General features: G+C 34.5%; 1 protein-coding gene across 1 annotated transcript in view; it reads left to right on the top strand.

Moving 5' to 3' along the window:
- Window positions 1-4,698: 4,698 nt before the first annotated feature.
- The window catches only part of SUPT20H (SPT20 homolog, SAGA complex component), a 36,661-nt gene continuing 17,332 nt past the window's right edge, over window positions 4,699-24,027 (top strand). Inside the window, exons 1-14 of the mRNA XM_011361840.2 lie at window positions 4,699-4,856; window positions 6,930-7,019; window positions 8,917-8,952; window positions 9,581-9,639; window positions 9,907-9,973; window positions 12,052-12,178; window positions 13,151-13,254; window positions 15,451-15,567; window positions 15,684-15,737; window positions 17,896-18,035; window positions 19,556-19,712; window positions 19,832-19,888; window positions 21,583-21,654; window positions 23,051-23,208. Coding sequence (XP_011360142.1) covers window positions 7,017-7,019; window positions 8,917-8,952; window positions 9,581-9,639; window positions 9,907-9,973; window positions 12,052-12,178; window positions 13,151-13,254; window positions 15,451-15,567; window positions 15,684-15,737; window positions 17,896-18,035; window positions 19,556-19,712; window positions 19,832-19,888; window positions 21,583-21,654; window positions 23,051-23,208 — 1,151 coding nt within the window. The 5' untranslated portion in view covers window positions 4,699-4,856; window positions 6,930-7,016. The remainder of the gene's footprint in view (window positions 4,857-6,929; window positions 7,020-8,916; window positions 8,953-9,580; window positions 9,640-9,906; window positions 9,974-12,051; window positions 12,179-13,150; window positions 13,255-15,450; window positions 15,568-15,683; window positions 15,738-17,895; window positions 18,036-19,555; window positions 19,713-19,831; window positions 19,889-21,582; window positions 21,655-23,050; window positions 23,209-24,027) is intronic.

The following is a 24,027-nucleotide window of genomic DNA, read 5'->3' as shown; positions in this document are numbered from 1 at the left end:
GTAGAAAAAGCAGGAATGCTTTTTATTTTTTTAACCTTTATTTATCAACTTCAAATAAATTGGTGTCCTAGCAATCTTCAGTGTGACCAGTGAGTTTTTTAAGCATTATTAAGAATTCAATTTATGCATTTTTAGCATATTTGATGTGTTTCAATCCACTGCAGTCAAACATTTTTTTTTCTCCTTGGTGCTCCAATTATTCCTTCTTTTGTCCGTAAGAGTTCTTTCATGGATACTATATCACTGCCTGAAGAAACACACACAAACAAACACACACACATGCACACAAAAGCAAAAGATTCAGTATATACATGACTTCATCTTCCCTCCAAGACGCCATCTAGTTTCCTAGCTAATGAACATATGTTACATCTGCTAACATTCCATTGGCCAAAGCAAGTCATATAGCAAAATGCAAAGTCACTAGATTGGGGAAGTATATTCTACCAAAACTGAAGCCATGAGAAGAGTAGGAAATTTTATTTAAAAAATTGTGAACTAAAAATACTATCCACCATACTAGGAGTAATAGTTGGTTTTATGTGTCACCTTCACAGTGCTATAGTACTCATTTATCTAATCGAACACTAATCTAGGTGTTGCTGTGAAGGTATTTAGTAGATATTTTTCATCTACAATTGGTTGACCCTAAGTAAAAGAGCTTACTCTTGGTAATGGGGGTAGGACTTTTCCAATCTGGTGAAGGCCTTAAGAGCAAAAACTGATGTTTCTTAGAGAAGAAATTCTGTCTCAAGACTGCTGTATCAACTCCTGCCTGAGTTTTCATTCTACCAGCCTTCCCTACTGATTTCAGACTTGCTGCCTCCATAACTGCATAGGAATCTCTTAAAATTAAGGAATAACTCTAACCAGAGCAATTAGGCAAGGAAAAGAAATAAAAGGCATCCAAGTTGTAAGGCAGAAGTACAACTATCTAAATTAAATGATGCCATTATCCTCTATATATAAACCTAAAGTGTGTGCATGTGCACGTGTGTGCATTACACACACACACACACACACACACACACACACACCACATTAGGGCCAATAAACAAATCTGACAAATTTGCAAAGTATGAGATCAACAGTTAAAACCAGTTTTTTTAAACACCAATAATGATTAATCCAAAATGGCAATTAAGTAACAATTCCATTTATAATTGCATTTGCTATGAAATGAATTGTGTTCTCACAAAATTCATATGTTGAAGCCCTAACCTCCATTGTTTTTGAAGATAGAGCCTATAAAGAGATAATTAAGGTTAGACGAGGTCATAAGGGTAAGGCCCTCATCCAATAGGATTAGTATCCTTAGAAGAAGAGACATCAGAGCTTACTCTCTTTCCCTCCCTCACTCTTCCTTCCCAACATGTGAGGACATAGTGAGAAGGCAGTTGTCTAAAAGGCGGGAGGAGAATTCTCACCATTAACTAAATCAATCAGGACCTTGATCTTGGACTTTCCAGCCTTCAGAACTGAGAGAGAAATTTCTGTTGTTTAAAGCACCCAATCTGTGATATTTTGTTATAGCAACCCAAGCAGACTTAGAACTTTTTTTAAAAAAAGAAAGAAATACATAGGAATAAATTTAACTGAGGAGATTAAAGACTTGTACATTGAAAAAAACAAAACATTGCTGAATGAAATTAAAGACCTAAATAAATAGAAAGACATCATGCTCGTGGATTAGAGGACTTAATATTTTAAGATACCAATACTTGTCAAAGTGATCTACTGATTCAAAGCAATCCCTATCAAAATCCCAGTGGCCTTTTTATTATTATTATTATTATTTTTTTTGTAAATGGAAAAGCTGATTCTCAAATTCATATAAAATCACAAGAGGGCCTGAATAGCCAAAACAATATTGGAAAAGAAGAATGCAACTAGAGGACTTACACTTCTCAATGTCAAAACTTACTACAAAGCTACAATAATCAAAACACTATGGTACTGGCATAAGATAACCATCTAGACCAACAGAATAGAACAGTCTGGAAACAATTCCATACATTTATGGCTAACTGATTTTTGACAAGGAAGTTTAAACCATTCATTGAGATAAAGAAATCTCTTCAACAAATGGTCTGGAACAAAATGTAAAAGAATGGAATAGAACACCTACTATACGACTGATATAGAAATTAACTAAAAATGGATCAATGACTTAAATATAAGAGCTAAAACCATAAAACTCTTAGAAAAAAACATAGGGGTAAACATTTTAGAACCTAAACTAAAATAGAGTCATTTATGTTGGGGACAAAATGGAGCTGGCCAATAATCACACATTAAAGAAAAATGAAACTTAGCCTTATCTAAGTTTCAGGAATTTACAGAATTTTCTTCTCAGAAATCAGCACAGGATGTCAGATAATCCCTACATCCCAAGTCTATTCATACCATCTTTGGACTTTCTTATTTTTTTGACTCATCTACCCTAATACAAATAAGGAAGAAGACCACTAGGCAACCAATAAGCTGAAAAAGCCAAATAACTTCCACACTTACTACACTTCCACTTTTACTACATAAAAACCCACTAGTCTGTGAGCAACTGAAACTCATTGCTCCTGTAGTCTTGAGATTCCAGGCTTGCACGTAGAAACCCTAGCAATAAACTCATCTTTCTGCTTTGTTTTACTGGATGTGTGGAGTTTATTTTATGACAATCCTTACGAATTTCGATTTGCCAATGGAATCTTAAGTATGACACCAAAAGCAAAAGTCACAAGAGAAAAAATAAATTAGAGCATCGAAAATTTTAAAGTTTGTGCATCAAAAGACATTAGCAAGAAAATGAAAAGGCAATCTAAAGAATGGGAGAAAATATTTGCAAATCATATATCTGATAAGGGTCTAGCTAAACTATGTAGAGAACTCATAACTTAACAAGAATACAAACAACACAATCAAAAAAAATGGGCAAAGGACTTGAATAGACAGTTCTCCAAAGAAGATATACAAATGACAAACAAGGACATGAAAAGATGCATTTAAAAAAATGCAAATCAAAACCACAATGAGATACCATTTCATACCTGCTAGGATGTCCATAATTAAACGCACACACACAAGTGTTGGGGAGGATGTGGAGAAATTGGAACCACCATACATGCAAAATATCTTAGCCACTATGGAAAACAGTTTATTGATTCACCAAATATTTAAGCATAGAATTACCATATGACCCAATAATTCCATTCCTAGGCATGTATTGACCAAGATTCTCTTTCACTAAACTTTAGCCAGGTTTCTCTAAGCCCTGAAGGCTTTTACCTTAGCATACGCCTTGTGGGACCTGCATCAACCAGTTATAGGAAGAATCCTGCCAAGTCACTTTAGAGGGAAACCTTACCTAGATATCTGATCATCCTTGATATCTGATCAAATTCTTCATCCCCAAACCCTTGGAATCTGATCATCTGGTCACCCTGATCTGCTTTTAGTCAGAATTTTGCAAAGTACGTTTGGCCAGATTTCCCTCTTAGCTCTGGTATTTCCATTTAGGAAACTTCCATCCACTGACTCCATCCTGCTCCTTGGCTATAAATCTCCACTTGCCAATGCTGTACTTGGAATTGAGCCCAATTCTACATTAAGGTCTCTCTTTCTCTACTGCAAGAGTTCCAAAATAATATAAAAACAGTTTTTACCACTTGAACTACTGTCAGGCTATGGTTTTCTTTAACAGTACATACCCCAAATAATTAAAAACAGAGACTCAGATACTTCCACAGAAATATTCACAGCTGCACTATTCACAACAACAGCCCAAAGGTGGAAACAAACTCAATGTTCTTCAATGGATGGATGGATAAAATCATGGTATATACATATAATGGATCAGAATATTAGCCATAAAAAGGAATGTAGTACTGATACTCGCCACAAAGTGGATGAACCTGGAAAACATTATGCTAAGTGAAAGAGTGAAAGAAATAACAAAAAGATCACGTTTCATTCAGGTGAAATATCCAGATTAGGTAAATCCACAGAGTCTGAAAGCAATCGACGTCTGCTAGGGCCAGGGAGAAGGAAGAAAGGAGTAACTGCTTAACGGGGGGTGATAAAAATGTTCTGGAATTAGAGTTGGTGGTTGCACATTGTGAATGTACTAAACTCTACTGAATTGTACACTTTAAAATGGTTCATTGTATGTTCTGTGAATTTCACCTCAGTAACATTCTTTATGACCCAACAAAGTTGTTTAAAGGTGTAGAATTACGGACAGTGCAATGTGTGCTGGTTATTCAATTTCTGAATTTTAAAAACTCTTCGGTGAGGTTTTATTGTATGTGTTTTCAACATGAAATTCATTGGTACTTGATATACTATCGAAGGGTGCACGGCTTGGAAGAGTAAATGTAGGAATGTCATTCTCTTTCCATTTGGATGGGCTGGGCAACAAAGAAAGCTAGTTTCAAGTTTCTTTCACTCTAGAAAAACAGGGTACCCTAATCCTCCAGTAACTGCCACATCCTACCTCGCAAGTTAGGGACCTGGAGGGCGGACAGAGGAAGGTGCAAGACCGCTCCACCCTCTGTGGGGCCTGAGTCCCGACGAAACCCGCAAAACCCACCCCCGACTGCACGGCCCTCCCAGCTCCACCACTTCCGCTCGCCCCGCCCAACGCGCAGACGGAAGTGGTGCCGCTCGCCCCGCCCAACGCGCAGACGGAAGTGGTGCCGCTCGCCCCGCCCAACGCGTAGACGGAAGTGCGGCCGCCTTTACAGGCTCTGTCGCCGGTCAGGGGCTGTGCAGAGCGAGCGGCAGGCGGAACCGAGTTCGCACGTCGCGTTCTGGCCGAGCCTGCGGCGCCGGGAGCCCCAGCGTGGCGGCTGCCCGCACAGGTGGGCGGCGGTGGCGGGTGGGAACGGCTTGCCGGCGGCAGGTGGGGCCGGCGCGCGGGAGCCCGACCGGGGTCAAAGGGCAGCGAGCAGCTTCCCGAGTGGCCTTTCGCCGCCTTCTGGATCCCGCGGGAAGGAGACGCTGTCCCCAAAGACCGAGGCCCGGCCTAGCTAGATGCCGTCCCGCGAGCACCTACGTTGCCTCTCACCGTGCTGCTAAGCCAGGCTTTTCATTTTAGTTTTGTCTTTTGCGTTCCAGTTACAGGTATTACCGAAAACGTGCAAGAATTTCGCGTAACGCTTCTTTGGGGGGAAGGTGTCCATATTGAATAGAAGCGGCTCGCTCCGCTGTTGGCGGCGTTTTGCAGGGAAACCCAAGTTGTTAACGAAAGTTCTAGCAGTTGGAAGAAACTCAGGTCGGCCTGAGAAATATATGGAATCGGTTGCGACATTAGAATTGGGTTAATTACTGGTCCTCGCCACCGTTACCGGGAGTTCCGAAATGAACGGCGAATAGTTGCCGCTGGAAGCCATATCCCGTAACCACCGCATGCCGAGGGGGCTGCGTTTCCCCCAGTACGTTAAAGTCCTGGGAGGACTCGAAATAAAAAGTGGCTAGCCAGGCTTTCGGAGTTAAATCAAGTACAGTGTACGGTAGTTGATGACCATGATGTGAAGTTAGATGAAAGTTAAGAAAATTTGTATTAGTCTGAGCGAAATCAGGTCTTTATTTTACATGCTTTGCTTTTAAAAATCTAAAAACAGGTGCTGGATTAAGTGGTCTGAAAGTTTTGAGATTTAGTGGTAAGAATCTAAAATTTTTTATGGAGATCTGAATTCTAGTCCACTAGTATATCGGAAAATTCACTGATTCTGAGTGCCTTATTCTGTAAAGCACCAATGATTACAATGGTTACTACAATGGTTTTTTCACAGGCTTCTAGTGTATTCTGTATACAGTCAGAATGTTTTGTTTGTAAGTGGTATACATAGTAATTGTTTTTTATCTGTTATACTTAAGTAATTTAAGGTCAGTAAGCTTCCTTTTCCACATTCTTCTCCCTTCAATTTAGTGACAAGAGATTTAATTTTAAAGCCATCAATCACATTTTGCTTGTATGTAGTGTATCTTCATCTTTAGAGTCACTGGTTAGAAAATTTTCACCTTGAATTCGCATATTAAATTCCATATAAGCTCTTCGAGGGTAGGATTAATGTCTTAATCATTTTAAATGATTATTCCTGGTTTGGGTCTTTTATTCCTCCTAGCCCCCACCCCCCCCCACAGACACCCTTTTTAAATTTAAACTGACAAAACTAAGCTTTGGATTCACCAAGAGCAAACCAAAATAATTTTACATGGAAAATACTATTTTCTGTCACTTGAAGATGTGTTTTTAGCCCAGCTGGTTACAACGGGTTAGCAAAAGAATTAGATTAAAAATAAACTTTATTTAGCATCACTTTCAGCAAACGTACATCATTTCTGGGAGGCAGAGACAGCATGAACTTCAGCACTGGCAGCACCGTTGAATCACTTGGGAAGTTCCAAAAATCCTGACCCTTGATCCCTACTCCAGACCAGAAACATTGGAGGCTGGGCCATAGTTATTCTACTTTTTAAAGCTCCCAAGGTATGCAGCCAGGATGAGAACCAGTATGTTAGAGAAATGAGGTTCTTCAGGAGTGTATTCAATTTCTTTGAGGAGGGGAAAGGCTAGAGGGACTGGAGCTGCATCTCTCAAATGTAGTCTGGGGCATTTGGGGGAATATCATTAGAGGATTTTATGAGCAGGTATAATGAAATGCTTCATTTGTAAAGTGAACTGTACGATGACCAAGGCCAGTGGGCAGGCCGTTAAAATAATCCAGAGGAACAATGAGAGCATCAACAGTAATGCTAGAGAAAAGAAATGAAAACACATTTGTTCTTTCTCTCTTGGATGTTAAATATTTTTTAAGAAACTGATTATTAAAAAATGTGTTAGAAATATATATACCTCAAATAATTTTCCTTGTTAATTAATAATTTGATAGCTTTATGTTAATATGGGGGTTTTGTTTTTGCTTTTACAGTGCTATAAAATTGATACTAAAGACATGGTTTTCACCCTACTTCATCAACACACTTAAGTTTTCTTTTTGGACCCTTTTTATGCCACAATGGTAAGCTTAGATGTTTATATTTGTGTTTTAGAATGTTTTTTTCCTTCATATTCCATAAAAATATCTGTATTATAGATTGAGAAATTCTTCTGTAACCTGCTCAAGTTACCCTAACTGGGAAATTACTTAACTAATCACATGCAAAATCTTATTCACAAAATAGGGGTTCATCTCTCAATTCAGTGTTAAGTTATCGTATCCAAGTTATACAGATAATTCTATTTACAATAGTCCAAGTCATTGGTGAGGAGAGTGTATATAACTAGAAATAGTTTTGTGGGTTTCTCATTTTAAAGTTCCTTGTAATTTAGATCAGAAACAAAAATATTTTTAACAAACGTAACCTGCTTACTGCAGATAACATTTAAGTAACATCAGTGTTAGCCTCCTAATGGCATATTTCTGTCACTGACTTACAGTCACTAAACATACGTAGGCTGGGCATTTAACTTTTGCCATTAAAAAATCAAAGACAAAGGGGGGAAAAATCACTTTTTAATGTTTTAAAGAAGCAGCAGCATTTGACAGTATGAGAATAAATGAGCACTGACCATCATATTCAATAAACCCTAGAAAACATTTATCTTCCTTTTCTTTTGGGACCATACCTCTACTCCTGCCCTATTAGGGAAAAGTAGAGCTGTCTACAGTGGGGTTTAGATCTCACCTTATATTTTGCATCCACATTAGCTAATTCTCTCTGAAGTATTTGAAGAAGGTAGTGAATAAATGATGCTTGTGTTTACATATGCAAGTATATCTCATTAGACCTTTTGAAATTTTGATTTCAGAAGATGAAATATTTACTTGAGAAGACTGGCTATTTAAAATTGTCCTAGAGCATATATTTGATTGTATTTATAATTTTTAATATAAACTCTAAGGATATATGGCCAAAATATTTAAAGAACCTTAGGGATTTAAGTGTATATATCCAGAGTTTTGTTTTTGTGCTGGAAAATGCTTTATACTCAAGAATCTCGTCTTGCATCCTGGGAACCAGTATCACTGGGAATCTTCTTATAAGAGTTTTAAATAAATTGGTATGAATATATTTGAACTGAATCTTTTAAAATGAGGGCATATTTCAGGCTTTTTTCACTTATTACATTTTAGATGTTTGATAATGTGGGTCTTAAATTGCAGTCTGAAAAAGCTAGCTATTTTTGTAATCATGAATTCTTCATCCTTAGGACTAGGGTGGCAGGGTCACTTAAATCTTTCCATGATTTCCAAAGTCTGGCAATATTTATTCTTCCTCTTATCCTCTTGGGATTTTGGTGGGTGCTGGGAGTTTTTACGCCATGCAACTTGGTAGATCGAATTGTTGGAGTCCACAGAGTAAAACAAAAATTTAGGTCCTTGTAAATAAAAAAAGAAATGTAAGTTCTGTGCCTGTCAGTGGAATTAAAAATTACTATCATTGCGAATGAAAAATACAAATGTAAGTTGTTGTTAGGTACCAACATAGTAGCACCACCCTCAATTTTCAGGATTCCTCGGAGATTAGGAGAGCTTAGTCTTTTCTTCACTTTAACTGCATACTTGATGTCCAGTATATTTTCCTGAGTGGTGCTCTTAGAATGTTGAAGAAATTAAAAGTTTATAAAATGGTCATCATTACCATAGCAACCTTGGCCCTGTATTAGCCTCGGAAGCACTGGCTAGAGAAAGCCATTTTAGCATTTCTTAACCTAATTTGTCATAATCAGGTGCCCAAGACAGCCATGTTGTTTTCTTTTTAAGATATCTTGAGCGTACAGTGGAAGAGAGAAATAAAGGAAAATGTGTTAGACCTGTTTTAGAAAATTAAATTTAGACAATTACAAATGTTACGTGTATATAATTTTTTTGTGAAAATAACTAACATTACCAATTACGCTATTTACTTTTACAGCAACAAGCTTTAGAACTAGCTTTGGACCGTGCAGAGGTGAGGCATGATTAAGTTACATATTGAAATAGTGTTGACTTTAATTGGCAGAACTCAGTTTAAGAGATTTTTATCTGATTGTCAAAGGAATACATTGATATTATTTTAGGACAAGTATGAAAATAATTTTGCTGTAAATATATAAAAATACCAGATGATGTTTGGATCATCTGTTTCTTGGAATTCTCAGGTAGTAATACTGTGGAATAAATATTATTTGAACAAGGACATAGAATTTCTGAAATTAAGTTTTCCTGTTTGGCAAGTTTTCTGATTGCTCAGTTAAAGGGTAAAATAGATGAAAAACAGTCCTTGAAATTAAATATACTGTACACATTTTGAACAACCATAAAACAATATTTCTGACCTATGAAATCACAGTTGTAGAGCTATATGATTTTGCTTGTAGCAGTGAAATAGTGTGCTGAATTTTAGTGCAGTTAAAATTTCACTTGTTTATAACATTTAGAAGTTAAGTAGTTTTTCCAAAAGGTATGTTTTAGTACGAATCAGACTTGAGTGCCTGAATAGCCTTTTTATCCTTAATACATGTTTTAAATATACTTAATACAGTCGTTCATACACTAAACAAAAGGCAAGCTATTTTAAAAATACTTTTCTTTTTTAGTATGTCATTGAAAGTGCTCGACAGAGACCTCCTAAAAGGAAATATCTATCTGGTGGAAGGTATGAATACTTAATTAATGACATCTTAAAGTCATTGAAATATGATGATAGCCACCATTTATTCCATTTCTCCTAGGCAGTTGTGCTAGAAATGTTATATTACAAGTAATTCGCATATATTGGAACTTTCCGAATTGATGTTAGCTATCACGTCCAACCTCACTTCACCCCTAATATTTGTGAAATTGGGAAAAAATTATGGGAAAATCAAAGTAACATTTTATGATTATTCATATCATTTTGTATATTGTCTTTATTACATTTTAGAAAATCTGTATTTCAAAAACTTTATGACTTATATATTGAAGAATGTGAAAAAGAGCCCGAGGTTAAGGTAAGTATAAGTTTTTATGTTGTTACAGCTTTTGAAACGTAGAAGAGAAATTCGAAGGAGTTATATTTGAAGCAGATACCGATTTATATTTTTGTGAGTGAAGTGAACCAATGTCTTTTCCAGCCAGATTCTAGCCAGTTCTGCAGCTGACCTGGAGCCCTGGCTAGTCTGATAGAAGACAGAGATCCCATGCTTAGGTAGGAGAGGAGAACCGTGTTTACTCAGTAACAGTATCTCCTTGGGAAGCCACAGTATATATAATCTCTGCTTTTTTCCCCTCCTGAAAAATGATCTGTAGACTGAAGACAGGAGAAAAGTAACCTATTTCTTCATGATGATTTGCACTGGAAGTTAAAGCTATTATATGGCATGTAGGAAAATCCAGTATGATAATAAAAAGGTGAATTTGGTCATAAAAATTAGTTCACGGCTCGGTTAACTTAATTCATTTTTATTTAGCATAAAGGTATGGGCAGTTGAAACTTAATAGAAATTGACTTCTTGGTATTTATTGTACCCTTGGGCTTTCAGGGCCTAAAAGAGCTCTATGAGCTTTTGTTATCTGTCTTTAATATAAAAATTATTATTATTTTACTTTTTGGGCAAAGAAGTAGTGGAATTCTAGTAGTATCTAACCCTTGAAATCTTTACATTAGGAGAAAAATGATTGTGATATGAATAAGTCTTATGGTATGTTTTCCATAAGTTTCATTAAAGTATAATTGACATAAATTGTATGCATATAAATTATCTGTTTTATAAGTTTTGATATGTGTATACATCCATGAAACTATCACTATAATGAATATAATGAACATAGTCTTCCCCTAAGAGACAGAAGTTAGGAGAGACGCATAAAAAAAGATTCTATATTGGGGTTGGCAACCATTTTCCACCAGCCAAATCTGGCCCACAGCATGTTTTTGTAAATAAAGTTATATTGGGATCCAGCCACACCCATCGGTTTATGTCTTCTCTGTGGCTGATTTCACAATATAATAGAGTTGAGTAGTTGCAGCACAAACCATATGGCCCACAAGCCTGAGATAATAACTTGTCCTTTAAGAAATGTTTTCTGTCCTCATCTGTATGCTCACCCCAGAACTAAATGGGAATCAACTTGTTTTCTTGAAGAGTATTCATACTATTAGAATTTATCTAACTATTCTATCTTATGTCAAATCATGAGATTTTTTTTCTGCACTTGAAAAGACTTCAAAACTTTAGTCTTTAATAGTTTCTTTAATATCAAAATGAAGTTTTGCCATTTTTTTTTCAGTTTGAGTCTTTGATTCTGTGATGATAATAGGTCAAGAATTTATAATTTCTCTGCATATGACTATATATACATATTTAATATAAAATACTCAGAACAGGTTTTTTGACTAACATCTTTTGCAAATAAGATTTGATGACAAATTGTTATAGCTGTAAGTGGATTTTATTTTAAATCGTGCATTTCTAAAATAATGGATATTGATGTATGTGTATTATGTTTCCTGGTGGATTTTTTTTTTCCTGATGGATTTTTTTTAACAAAGTGGTTTCTGAATAATTAAATTGAATTTACAGAAAATAGCTTACCAACTTGTTCAGATCTAATTTAGGCATAAAATATTCAAGAAATACATATTTGTGATAATACAACCAAAGAGAATGTCCCAAATTCTTCACTTTTTTATAGACTTTTACTTAACAGAAATTAGAAATGAGAAGAAAACTAATTATATAGCATGTTTTAAGAAAATATTTACATTTAATGGTTTTTACTTAATATTTTAAATACTTGCTACTTACATACTCAAAGGTACATATTTCATATTTCATAGTTTTATAGATCACTAGTTTTTTTTGCCTCTGTATTAATTTACATAAGACCTAGTACTATATCAAAATTAAGTTTGCATAGATGTTGCACAAGTACTTGGTGTCTGTAGTGTTTGTGAATCTTCTCCATGTGTTAGGATAATAATGTGGAGGGAACACCAAAAAAAAAATTAAGGTCTGCTTTTGTTAAATGATAGCATTATTAAGTTTATGCTGGATTATTTTCATGAGCTCTGCCCTTTTTAAAGCAGAAATTAAGAAGAAATGTGAACTTGTTAGAGAAACTTGTTATGCAAGAGACGTTGTCATGTTTAGTGGTCAACCTTTATCCAGGAAATGAAGGATATTCTTTGATGCTCAGGGGAAAAAATGGATCAGGTAAGAACCTCCTGAGGGCAGCAGCCACAGAAATAGTTCTGCTAGGCAGGATGTGATGTCTTTCAAAAGTGGCTTCTTAACCTGCTAACCTGTCCCTCAGATCAGTGATGACTTGATAAAAGAAGACTTCGATGCCACATTTTCCTATATATGATGTTTTGTTAGAATATTAGAAATTATCTCGTAATGTGGTTAGCCTTCCTGAATATGCATTTGAGAAGTATTCTGATTGAGATAGGTCTTTGAAGTTAAAATATAAAAAACATAATTTTAAAATAATTGTCGTTTTTCTTTTTATTGCCGTTAATATTTTAAGATACCATAAAATGTTTTAAGGTATGTTTTTCTGCTGTATTTTGAATATACGGAGTCTGAAATCTTCAAAATTAAGCAGATTTTATTGCCTTTTGAAAAATTTACATATATTAACATTTTACTTCTATTAATGTGAATAGAGTTTTAAAATACTAAAGAGTCATCTAAAAGTTTAATATGGTAATGAGTTCTAAAAGGAGCTCGCCTAGTTAAGAATTTTTTTGTGTGTTGATAATTGTAAAATGTAAAACCAAGAGAATTTTATTCTATGAATGACCACTTTTCAGATGAAGTACAAATTATCACTCTGATTTCCAGGTTAGATTAAGCAGTCTTCAAGTACCTCTCAGTTATCAAATGTCAGAATTTTATCATATTTTGATAATTATAACTGCTGGTTGTGATTTGCATTGATTGTTATGCTAGATGTTTTTCCATAATATGTTGGATGTTTTTCTCCTTTCTGTTGTAAAATTCTGTACAGTTTATTAAGTCTTTTAGTAATATGTAAAATGGTCGATTTAAAAGACTTACATAAAAAAGAGAGCCTTTTGGCTTTATGCTCTTCACTTTTTTATGAAAAGTCATCTAAATTATGCATGTAGGCTTTTCTGTGAGCCTCATAATTTTCACAAACTTTATTCTTTTAAAATTAAGATTCTGAGACCATTCGACTGCCTTATGAAGAAGGGGAATTGCTTGAATACTTAGATGCAGAAGAATTACCTCCTATCTTGGTTGATCTCCTAGAAAAATCTCAGGTACAAAATTTTTCTCTTTAAATGTCCTTAGATCTGTCAGCTATATGTTGTTTTGTGATAAAAGATATTTAATCATGTTCTCAACAGTTCTTAGAATATGAAATGAGACATACGTGACTATGTGAAAGTTGGTTTATTATGGGGTATTTATCCTTTAGAATGTACTGAAATGTATAGATTTAGTTGATTCTTCTAAAATTGCTATGACAATTAGCTCATCCACTAGAAATCTCCCTGTAGCTATAATCAAGAAATTATGAAGAAACTACTTATTCCCATTGCTTCACCCTTAGCCATGCTATGTACTTTACTGAGGAAAAAGAAGCTATCACATGGGAAATTTTTTCTCCTAGCACTAGACCACCAGCATCTTCACATCCATGTCCACATTTGCTGTCTGCTTCCTGTTAAAATGGATGAAGTAAGCTTTTCCTAAGGCATCCTCTCCACTTCTGTTATAGATTCTGTTCCTCCTTTTCAGTGACTTATTACTGTAACCTCCCTCTCTTCCATCATCTGTTCTCTCTCTGTTAGCTAAACAATGCAAGCATATTGTACTATTTCCTAACTTAAAAAAATTTTCTGTCCTCATCTTAATTGGTCTCTTGCAGAGTTCATTGCAAATGATTTCTTCCTTCTTGAAATACACTTCTTTTGACTTCTGAAACAACACATTTTTGGTTTTCCTCTCTAATTCTTTAACCGTCTCTTCTGTCTTCTCCGTTCTACCCATAAATATGTTCAGGTATTGGGGTTTTGTCTTAGGCACCCTATTCTTTGGTGTAACACTCCCTGGATGATCTCAACCAGCTTCATGAGTTTTAAAATGACATTTAATATATTGCTTATCTCTCACAGTGACCATTCCAGACTTACATATTATTAGGATATATAATAGATTCTTTAACGTAACAAAACAGAACTTTTTATTTTACCTCCCAAACTGGTCTTTTAAATCTAATGGATGACCCTACTCTTAACCTTTATAACATTCAGTCCATAAGCAAATGTCAGCTGTATCTTCAAAATATATATATGGTCATGACCTGCTATGGTTGCCTTGCTGAACCTTCTGCTTTCATTCTAAAACCCCAGAAATTAGTTCTCCACAGACAGCCAGATGAAGCTTACAAAACAAAAACAGAAAAAGTTCTGTGCTTCAAGTTCTCTAGTGTCCTCTCACTTTACACAAAACTCCTGCCTTCCTGTCTGTCTTCACCTGCTTATTCTCTTTCCCTATTCAGTACATTCCAGCCATTCATGCCTTCTTACCAAAACCAAGCTTATTCATCTGTTATTCCTTCTGTCTGGAACGATCTATCCCAGATGTTTGGCCCTGTTGTGATTCAGGTCTCAGCTGAAACATCACTTCCTCCAGAGAGATTTTTATCTGAGCACACAATCTAAATTAGCCCCTCTATTTTATTTCCTTTTAGCATTCATCACTATCTAAAATTATTGTTTATTTGTTTACATGTTTATTGCCTGTCTTCCCACACTAAGAGCAAGTGTTGTCTTCTCACTGTATCTGTGAAGTTTTTTAGGTAGTGCCTGGCACATAATTCACAGTGTAGTGGCTCAATAAATATTTGTTAGAAAGCATGAGCATAATAATGACTGATAACATGGAAGTCACTTTACCTTCTAAAAATTCTGAATGGATGAAAAGACAGTACTATGAGTGACTGTGGCAAGTGATAATTAGCTAGACTTGGGTGATAAAGGTTCTTACCTTTGTTCTTAGAAAAAAGACTAGAAAACTATTTTTAACAAGATTATTTGAATTTATAGTTAGCTTTCTCCTTATTAATAAAAATTGTCTTCTGGAAATTTTAGAGCAAATATAGTAGTTGTATTCATAAGCAGAAACTCTAACAGGGTTGATTGACAATTTATAACTGACAAAATTAGCCAAGTATAACAGTGAACCAATGAAGAATAGCAGTTCTAATGATCTACAAAATTAATAGTTTATAAATGCCAACAAAATCTATAACTAGAAAGCATTTCAACCTGCTTCTTGGGTCATAGTGATGAACGTGGAATAGTTCCTTTTAAAGGATTTATGTTTGTAGTGGTAAATCTGCCAAGGAAATTCATTTAAGAGTATCTGAGTGACCAGAAACATTCAATATAAACCTACTTATTTAGGCTTTTGAAAAGTGACATTTACTTAAATATTTTCACTTAAAACAGGTTAATATTTTTCATTGTGGATGTGTTATAGCAGAAATACGTGACTATAGGCAGTCCAGTAATATGAAATCTCCAGGTTACCAAAGTAGACACATTCTCTTACGTCCAACAATGCAGGTAAGGAATCTTTAAGAAGAATTATTTTAGATTTTATTTGGAGTTTTATTTATTAAATGTCTTCATATGTTTGTATCCCTATATACTAATATTTTTAAAATTTTGATTTCTTCTAGACTTTAATCTGTGATGTACATTCAATAACAAGTGATAACCATAAATGGACCCAGGTTAGTTGTTTTGTTGTTTAATCATAAACAGGTAAAAGATAGGATGAAACAGCACTTACAAATTAAGCAAAAGATACTTCTTATAATTTTATTTATGAGTAATGTTTGGGATTCCTTTATGAGCTTTAGAACTCTGTATATGCAGTAATCCCTCAAAGAACTAAAACAGTTCAGTCTCCTTTGCTTTAGGACATGGTGAAATAGGGTCAAGTTGACCTAATCTATTCAATGAAACAGTTTTTTAGTCTCCTCTCAAATAAGAAAGATACTTTGTGCCTTGGGTACAAATAGATAACTAATTTTATGTCATTTAGGATTCTAAAGCAGGCCTAGCCTGTCTTTTTGCCATGTATAATGGGGGAACCTCTCATACCCCTGAGAATAGCCAGTCTACCCTCCAGTGCTGGCTCAGTATACACGACGTACCCACTCAGGAATGTTCACTTATTTCTCTGCTACTATAGGGAAATAGTTACTAAGCCAAAGAAAATAACAATAATTGGAATTCTTTAATTTGTAAAAATATGGTTACAAAGTAAGATTCAATTTATCAGTAACAAGTGTTATGTTTTAGTTTGGGGCTATAATCTTTGCATTTACAAGAAGGTTAAAGCTATTAAAAGAATGTTCAAAAACAAACTCATTAGTCACTATTGGAAGTTGTTACGGCATTACTTTCTTACTCTGAAAATTGACAAAAGAGAGAGTACAGTATTTATTTTGTTTTTCTTGTAAGAACTGTACATTAAGTAGCCAGATAGTAACTAAAGGAAATGCTCTAGAAAAATTTCAGCTAATAGGTTTAAAAGAAATGATAGGCTTTTAAAAATATCATCACTTGGAAATCTTAACTCTATGTCTAATGACTCTAGACAGCTGAAATTCTTTGATGTGAAAAACCATTAGATTATAGTTCCTGAGAATTTTTATAATGCAGAGATCTGAAAAAACCCATTGGTCTAAAATTGGGACAGTTGATCATTGCATGTTTCCTGGTGTGATGCGTGAGAAAGTACAGTGTAGTACCATGAATTCTACTTGAAAAAATAGAACCTGAATCAAGTCTCTACATCTGACAGTTTGAGAATTCAGGGAAGAAAAACTATTAAATGACAAGATGAGGAAGTGACCAGTTAGATCCAGTTAAAAATAATACTATGAGGAAACAAGTGGTCAAATCCAGCAATTAATTGCATAGGAAAAGAAAACAGATGATTACTACAGAATAGAAAAATGTTTGAGAAAAAAATAAATACAATGTGTAGGCCACGTTTAAGTTCAAATTCCATCAAGATGGATCACAGGACTAAGAATACACTCTTGAGATAATGGGAAATTTAAATATAGACTGGATATTAGAAGTCCTTATTTGCAAGTGCATGCTGAAGTGTTTTCAGGTGAAATTATACAATGTCAGAGATGTATTTTAAATTATTCCAGCAAAACAAAAACAAACAAAAAAAATGGATGTTGGTACGTGGGTGTCCATTACACTTCTTTTTTTTATGTATTTTTGACAATTTTCATAATTAAAACTTGAATGGCACTATTAATGAAGCAGTGTTTCTTTTTTTGCAGAAATTCTTAGCAATAATATTGACTTGTATGACTCTATAGCTACAGCTATTAAGACATTTCAGAGGTTAAGTGGAAAAAGAAAGGATTTAGTAAAGTTATGTGATCCCAGTAAAAAGCCTGTATGCTCTTTGGAATTGGATGTGTAGGGTTTACACAGTCTTAGTGTAGTCATTTTGATTGTAATGAAATTAAGCTGGGCATAGAATGGTACTGTTGTCTCCTAGTTACTGAAAGTCCTGTGATCCATCTTGATCCTGTAAGCTTTGGGGGAGAAGATTTTTATCTTTTTGTTCACAACTTTATCCCCAACTCTAGAACAGTGCCTAACAGAGTAGGTGCTCAGTAAATATTAGTTGTACTAAGAAATAGGCATCCATAATTTGACCTTTTTGTACACTGTATTAATTACTGAATTTCCATTATGCTCTCAAGTTTCTAAAGTTTACACACTGAATTGGAACTCCAAATAGTATATTTTACTGTAGTCCTTAGCAGAGTTCCAAGGAATATTTCTAGGTTAAGTGATATATGATTTGAAAATCTTAACTTCAATATTGAAATGTGCTCTTACCCATTTCAGGAAGACAAACTTTTGCTTGAGAGCCAACTCATCCTAGCTACAGCTGAACCGCTGTGTCTTGATCCTTCTATAACTGTAACATGCACTGCAAACAGACTGCTCTATAACAAGCAAAAGATGAACACACGCCCAATGAAACGGTAATTACCTTTGTGGAAGGATAAACCAAAAGATGCTCCTTTAAGATAAGTAGCTCTAAATTTTGCTATTCATGGTGCTTTTCTCCTCGAAAGTAAGTGCTTTTTTTTAAAAAAAAAAGTTTTTAATTGCCTTGCATTTTTGCGAATTATAGTTTTTTAATAATTTGCGAATTATAGTTTTTTAATAACTCTTTTATATGGAAGTGGTACATTCTATGTAGTCTTCTGAAGAACAGACTTCATATATACTTAGAGTCTATTCATTAAAAAGATAGAGACAATTGTGAACAGAACAAATAATTTCTTTATCACTTCCTAACATCCAGTAACCAGTTTAAATTTTGTTAATATTGTAAAGCAATCATTTCGAGGTTTAGGAAAATGTGATCACAGTTTTAGAAGTCAGTTTATAACTAACTGCCTTTTTATAACATGGTAATGTGTCTTTAAATGTTTTAGCCATTTCTTATACTTAATAAAAGAATGCATATTAATTTGTAGTGCAGTTATAGTTGGCTCATCATTAAGTTTTCTTTACAAATTGAGTGTCCACTTTGGATCATCTTCAAGTATGAAGGGGCTTAAAAAAATTTATTCATTTTCTAAATCCCCTGTTTTACTATTGAAATAATATATGCTGAAGAAAAGGTACATCTTTGAAAATAGTAAAATAAGTCCATATCGGATCTATCAGCAGTACTGTGATATCTTCCTTGTATCTTTGTCCACATTTCCCCGTGCCTAGTGCCGGTATCTTAGTCCAAGCCACCATCATCATCATCTTGATTTCTGTAATAAACTCCTACCTAATTGGTCTTCCTGTTTCCCCCTTTCTTGCCTTCTGGTCTGATTGCCATCTAAGCAAACCAGAGGAACCTTTAACAATCTTCAAAGCATATCATGCCACTACTTGCTTAAATTTTCCTGAAATTATTCTGTTGCACTTTATACTAAATCTAAACACTTTATCATTGATCTGCAAGTCACCTGCTTTGCTCTCTAACCATACCTCCTATGTGCTACAGTCACACCTATCTTTTCTTTTTTTTTTGAAACAAACCAAGTTCGTTTCTCTCTCCTCACTTTTTAAAATTCTTTCTGCTTCAAATACTCATTCCCCGATCTTTCCATAGCTGGTTCCTTCTTGTCATTCATGTCTCATCTCACACGCCATTTCTTCAGAGTCCTTCCCTTAACTAATGTTGCCCTCCTATCGCTTACTCAGCCACAGTATCCTGTACCCTATTTTTTTCTCCTTCTGCTTATTGCTATCTGAAATGGTCTTACCTGTTTACTTTTGAATGTCTTTCTTCCACACTGGACTATCAGCTCCATAATTGCAGGAATTTTGTCTGTCTTGTTCATTTTTATTATACCAGTGCCTAGGACATTGCTTGGCAAATGGTAGTATTTTACAAATACTTGTGATTTAATTATTATATTTATTGCTTATTTAAACCCATATTTATTCTGAATTTCTTTTATTAACTTTGTTTAGTTCACATCTCTTAATATTTCAGGTGTTTCAAGAGGTATTCCAGATCCTCTCTGAATCGACAGCAGGATCTGTCTCATTGTCCACCTCCTCCTCAGCTAAAATTACTTGATTTCTTACAAAAAAGAAAGGAAAGAAAAGCAGGTCAGCATTATGACCTCAAAATTTCTAAAGCAGGAAATGTAAGTGTGTGTATGTATATATATATATTTTTTTTTTTTTTAATTTACCTTACTGTTATGCCAAAAACCTTCCCTTATTTTGAATTTTCAGTATATTTATACTGTTTTTAATTTTTCAGTGTGTGGATATGTGGAAACGGAATCCCTGTAATTTGGCCATACCATCGGAAGTGGATGTAAGTCAGTTCATGAACCACACTTATTTTCATATAAGGTTAACAAATACTGGCTTATACTTTGGGAAAACAAAGAATCTTTTTTAAAAAACAAAATAAGTTTTTTTTTAAATCATCTGCTCAGTTTTAGAAGCTATATTCTTTCACCACATTAACCTGTGTAAGACTGTAAGACTGTAATACTCCTTAATTTAGTTCTGCATTTAGAGCAGGAATAATAACCAAAGAATTTTGAAATTTGGGGAAAGATGGTACATACTACATTATATGTGTAAAATGTCTCTGTTTTTTGTTTCATACTATCTTATCATAGTTTTCTGATAATGCTTCTTTCTTCAAACTGGGTAAATTTAAAAAATAATATTAGAGCGGTGGCCAAGATGAGGAACCTTGGATGGTATTCTTTGCTGATCCATAATACACATGAGCTATAAAATGCTTTAAAGACAGAAAAGAGATCTTTTGATGAGACGTCCCGTTATGTCTTTTATTTTCTTCTGCATTCCTTTGTATTATTCATTCAACTCTTTATAATTGGTTAGGTTTTTTTTTTTTTAAAACATGTTTGCTCTTTTTCTGCATCCTTCTCAGGCTAGCACATGTACTATTCTTTTTATCTGTGATTTTTTTTTTTAATTTGTGAAAAGCACAAAGCCAAAATCATCAGAAGTAGATGGTATATACAACTTGAGAGAGTAAGCCATCTTATTGTTTTGGTAACTTATATGCTTTTCCAGGAATCCAGTCTGAGAAGAGAGGTTTAGTGTAAATACCAAAGGGTGGAGTTTAGCTTTAGAGGACAGGGTGGCTATACAAAGCAGTGCTTCCCAAACTTTAATGTAAATACAAATCTTGCTTGTTAAAATGCAGATTCCAATTGAGCAAACTTGGACTTGAGCCTGAGATATTGTAGTGCTGACAAGCTCTTAGGTTGTGTGGAACTGGGGTCTACAGACCACACTTTAAGTAACAAAACTTTAATACAAAATTTCTCAGTCTAACTGATCAGAAAAATAATTTAGGGTGCCCGTTAAACATACAGAGACAGGCCCCACTTCACACCTGCTTACTGAGTCAGGTCTCCAGGGGCGGGACATAGAAATCTAAATTTTTACTAAGTGCTCAGGTGCATCTGTTACTTTTAAGATCATGGTTACCAGGAAGATAACGAGCATTTGATTTGCACAGACTAATAGGAAATATACAAAATATACGGCCCAAGTCTGACTAGAAAATGGAAAATATTCATAAAAATTTTATCAATTATAATTTTACTGTTCTAGTTGCCTTCTACTTTTGTCCCCACTGTTACATGACAACTCTCATTTCATTGAAAACCCAGCCAAAGGAGAAGGTCCTGGTCCTAATCACCTCTCTGACACTCCATTCTTCCTGACAGTTTTCCTGAAGGACAAATGTTTTATCAGTTTATGGAATAAAAAGAGGCACTGTCCAAGAAAGCACCTTGTTTATTATGTTTATTTAGTGGCAAGGAGGTTCTAATTTTGTTTTATTTTTAAAACCAGTTTAATTTAAATGTATCAGTAGAGTTTTAAATTACTTAAGCAAAGTAGTTGATGATGTTAGTGATTTAATAATTCTCATGCTAGAAAGTATACAGTTAAGTTAGATTCTTCTCTTTGGTCATAATATTGATTCCATTATATCCGGTGTCTCTTGGTTTGATTGCTTAGGTGGAGAAATATGCTAAAGTGGAAAAGTCTATCAAATCTGATGACTCACAACCAACAGTTTGGCCAGCCCATGTAAGTAACCGTTACAGTCCTAATTTCTAATGATGCTGTTTCTAATGTGGGGTCTGAATTTATTAAACATGAAGTACAGGTTCCTTTAGTTTGGGATTTTTTTTGACAGTTTTCTTTTTTTCAATGAGTTGACATTCAATATTATATTAGTTTCAGGTGTACAGCATAGTGGTTAGACATTTGGGATCTTTTTAAAAGGACTTTCTGGGTGGTCATTAAAGGAAGGAACAATTATTTAGTTTTGTCTTGTAAGGTATGGTTTCCAGTTTAAAAGGCAATTTTACTTTTGGTGTCATTTTGGTAATTCTGATATGTTTTTCAAGTTAGTAACTAGTAAATTCTAAGTATGTCTTTTAAGAGAAATATTCTCTAAATTTTTCTATCTGCAATAACTTCTTAAAGGAAGAAATAGACACAATGTATTGACTAAAGTGAATCTAAGAGTGAAATGATGAGAGATGTATGTGCAATAGTAAAAAGACTAATGACAAATAGAAACAGATCTGCCTTCGAAAGTTTTATTCTCTTAATGTTTACATCCATATATATGAACTTATGCTGTATTTCACTCAGGCTTTGTTACCTTAATCTCCTAGTGGAACTCTCATTTGCAAAGTATCACGTGAAAAAGAATTCTGGGCTTTATTCTCTCAGGCAGTCTTAAACAGGTTTATATCCTATGTGCCATATGTTTTCCTATTGGCAGATGTGTTTTGTGTCATTTATACTTGATTTTTGTTAATTCCATATATGTTTACTGATGATTTTTATCTAGGTGTCCACGAGAAATTTCAAACCTAAAGAAATGTTTTAAAAAGTTTATTTGAGCCAGAACTGAGGGCCAGACCCAGAAGCAAAATCTCAAGGCTTGAGAATATGCCCTAAAGAATAGCAGTTTTACAGTTTATTTTATACATTAGAATAAAAGAAGGCAGAAGAAAGGTTACATTAAATCCATTGGTTAAAGAGGCAGGAGAAGGTAAATTGGGAAAATCTAGGATTGGATAAAAAGTAAAACGGGGATATACATATTTCTTTTACATTGATTGCTGCAGGATTGCTAACCTACGTGGTTTACAGAGGTATGTGGGTAAAAGATAATCGTAAAGAATTTGGGGGTCTCATCCCAGCACTAGGGTGTTTGGAGATCTGGAGAAAATATTGTTCTGACCCTTAAGTATGTTATCCAAGATGCACAAAAACAGTGGATAAGGTTTGTTCAAAGTAAAGATTATCATATTTCAAAGTAAAAATTATCATATAGGCCTTCATTATAACATGCTCTATTAGTTTTTATGATCAGAACATCCCCTGTGGTTACTTTCAGTTACTGAGTTTTTCAGGCTCTGCTAGGTGGCCCCTTTTCATTCATACTGGGATGCTCTGCCTTTTATAGGATATAAAAGATGATTATGTGTTTGAATGTGAAGCCGGTAATCAGTATCAGAAAACAAAGCTGACCATTTTGCAATCACTTGGTGATCCACTTTACTATGGTAAAATTCAGCCATGTAAAGATGATGAAGAAAGTGACAGCCAGACGTCTCCATCCCAGTGAGTGTTCTGTTAAATATATTTAATTTACAAATATCAGCCATCAGATTGTATTTAGCAACTACTAATAAACTGTTAATGAATACAAATTTCCCCTTGGAGATTCATTTGTTAATTAAATACTTCAATTAGATTTGGCAGTAGACCTAAGTAAGCTTAAATTGTAGATACCATGCTGTCCAAGAGTTATTTATAATAACAGTAAATGAAAAAAACTAATAGCATAATTTATACTAGCTTTGAAGGAAATGCCTATGAAATATCCCTCTTGGTATATTTATGTGTTGTCATTTAGACTTTAACCTCTCTGTGAGCTTGAGGTGTTTCCGGGTAATGGTCTATTTAAATGAGAAGCAAGTTTACTATATATGTAAAATCTGTTGAAGATGCTAGGTATTTCAGCACTACATTAAGGACTCAGTGCTTAATGTAGTTACTGGCTCTAGAAATATGTATAGTTGATCTTCCTAAATTTAGGAGCTATGTGTATTTAGTACAAGCTACCAGTATTTAGTTTTGTTTTTATTTTTATCTTTTTAATCAAATTGATGCTGTTTTGAAAAGAAGTAAAAAGGAGCTCAGCAGAAAAAAAGCAGGGGCCAGGTCTATGTTAAGTCATTTACAAAACATTTACTTAAACAAAATACTAATTGAAATTGCAGCAGAAAGATTTTACAGAATAAACCTCACCATTACCTAAATAAAAGTCGATGGAAGGGAAATGGTAGCAGTCAGGGAATCCTTAGCTAATTTTTTCACATAACAGTGTTCTGTTGCATAATAAGTGAAAGATCAGTTATTTCGATTACTTACCTATAT

The sequence above is a fragment of the Pteropus vampyrus genome, unplaced genomic scaffold (genome assembly GCF_000151845.1).
Source record: "Pteropus vampyrus isolate Shadow unplaced genomic scaffold, Pvam_2.0 Scaffold71, whole genome shotgun sequence".
NCBI classification, from domain to species: Eukaryota; Metazoa; Chordata; class Mammalia; order Chiroptera; family Pteropodidae; genus Pteropus; species Pteropus vampyrus.
The sequence above is the reverse complement of the archived record's forward strand: the minus strand, read 5'-3'. Positions and strand labels throughout refer to the sequence as shown.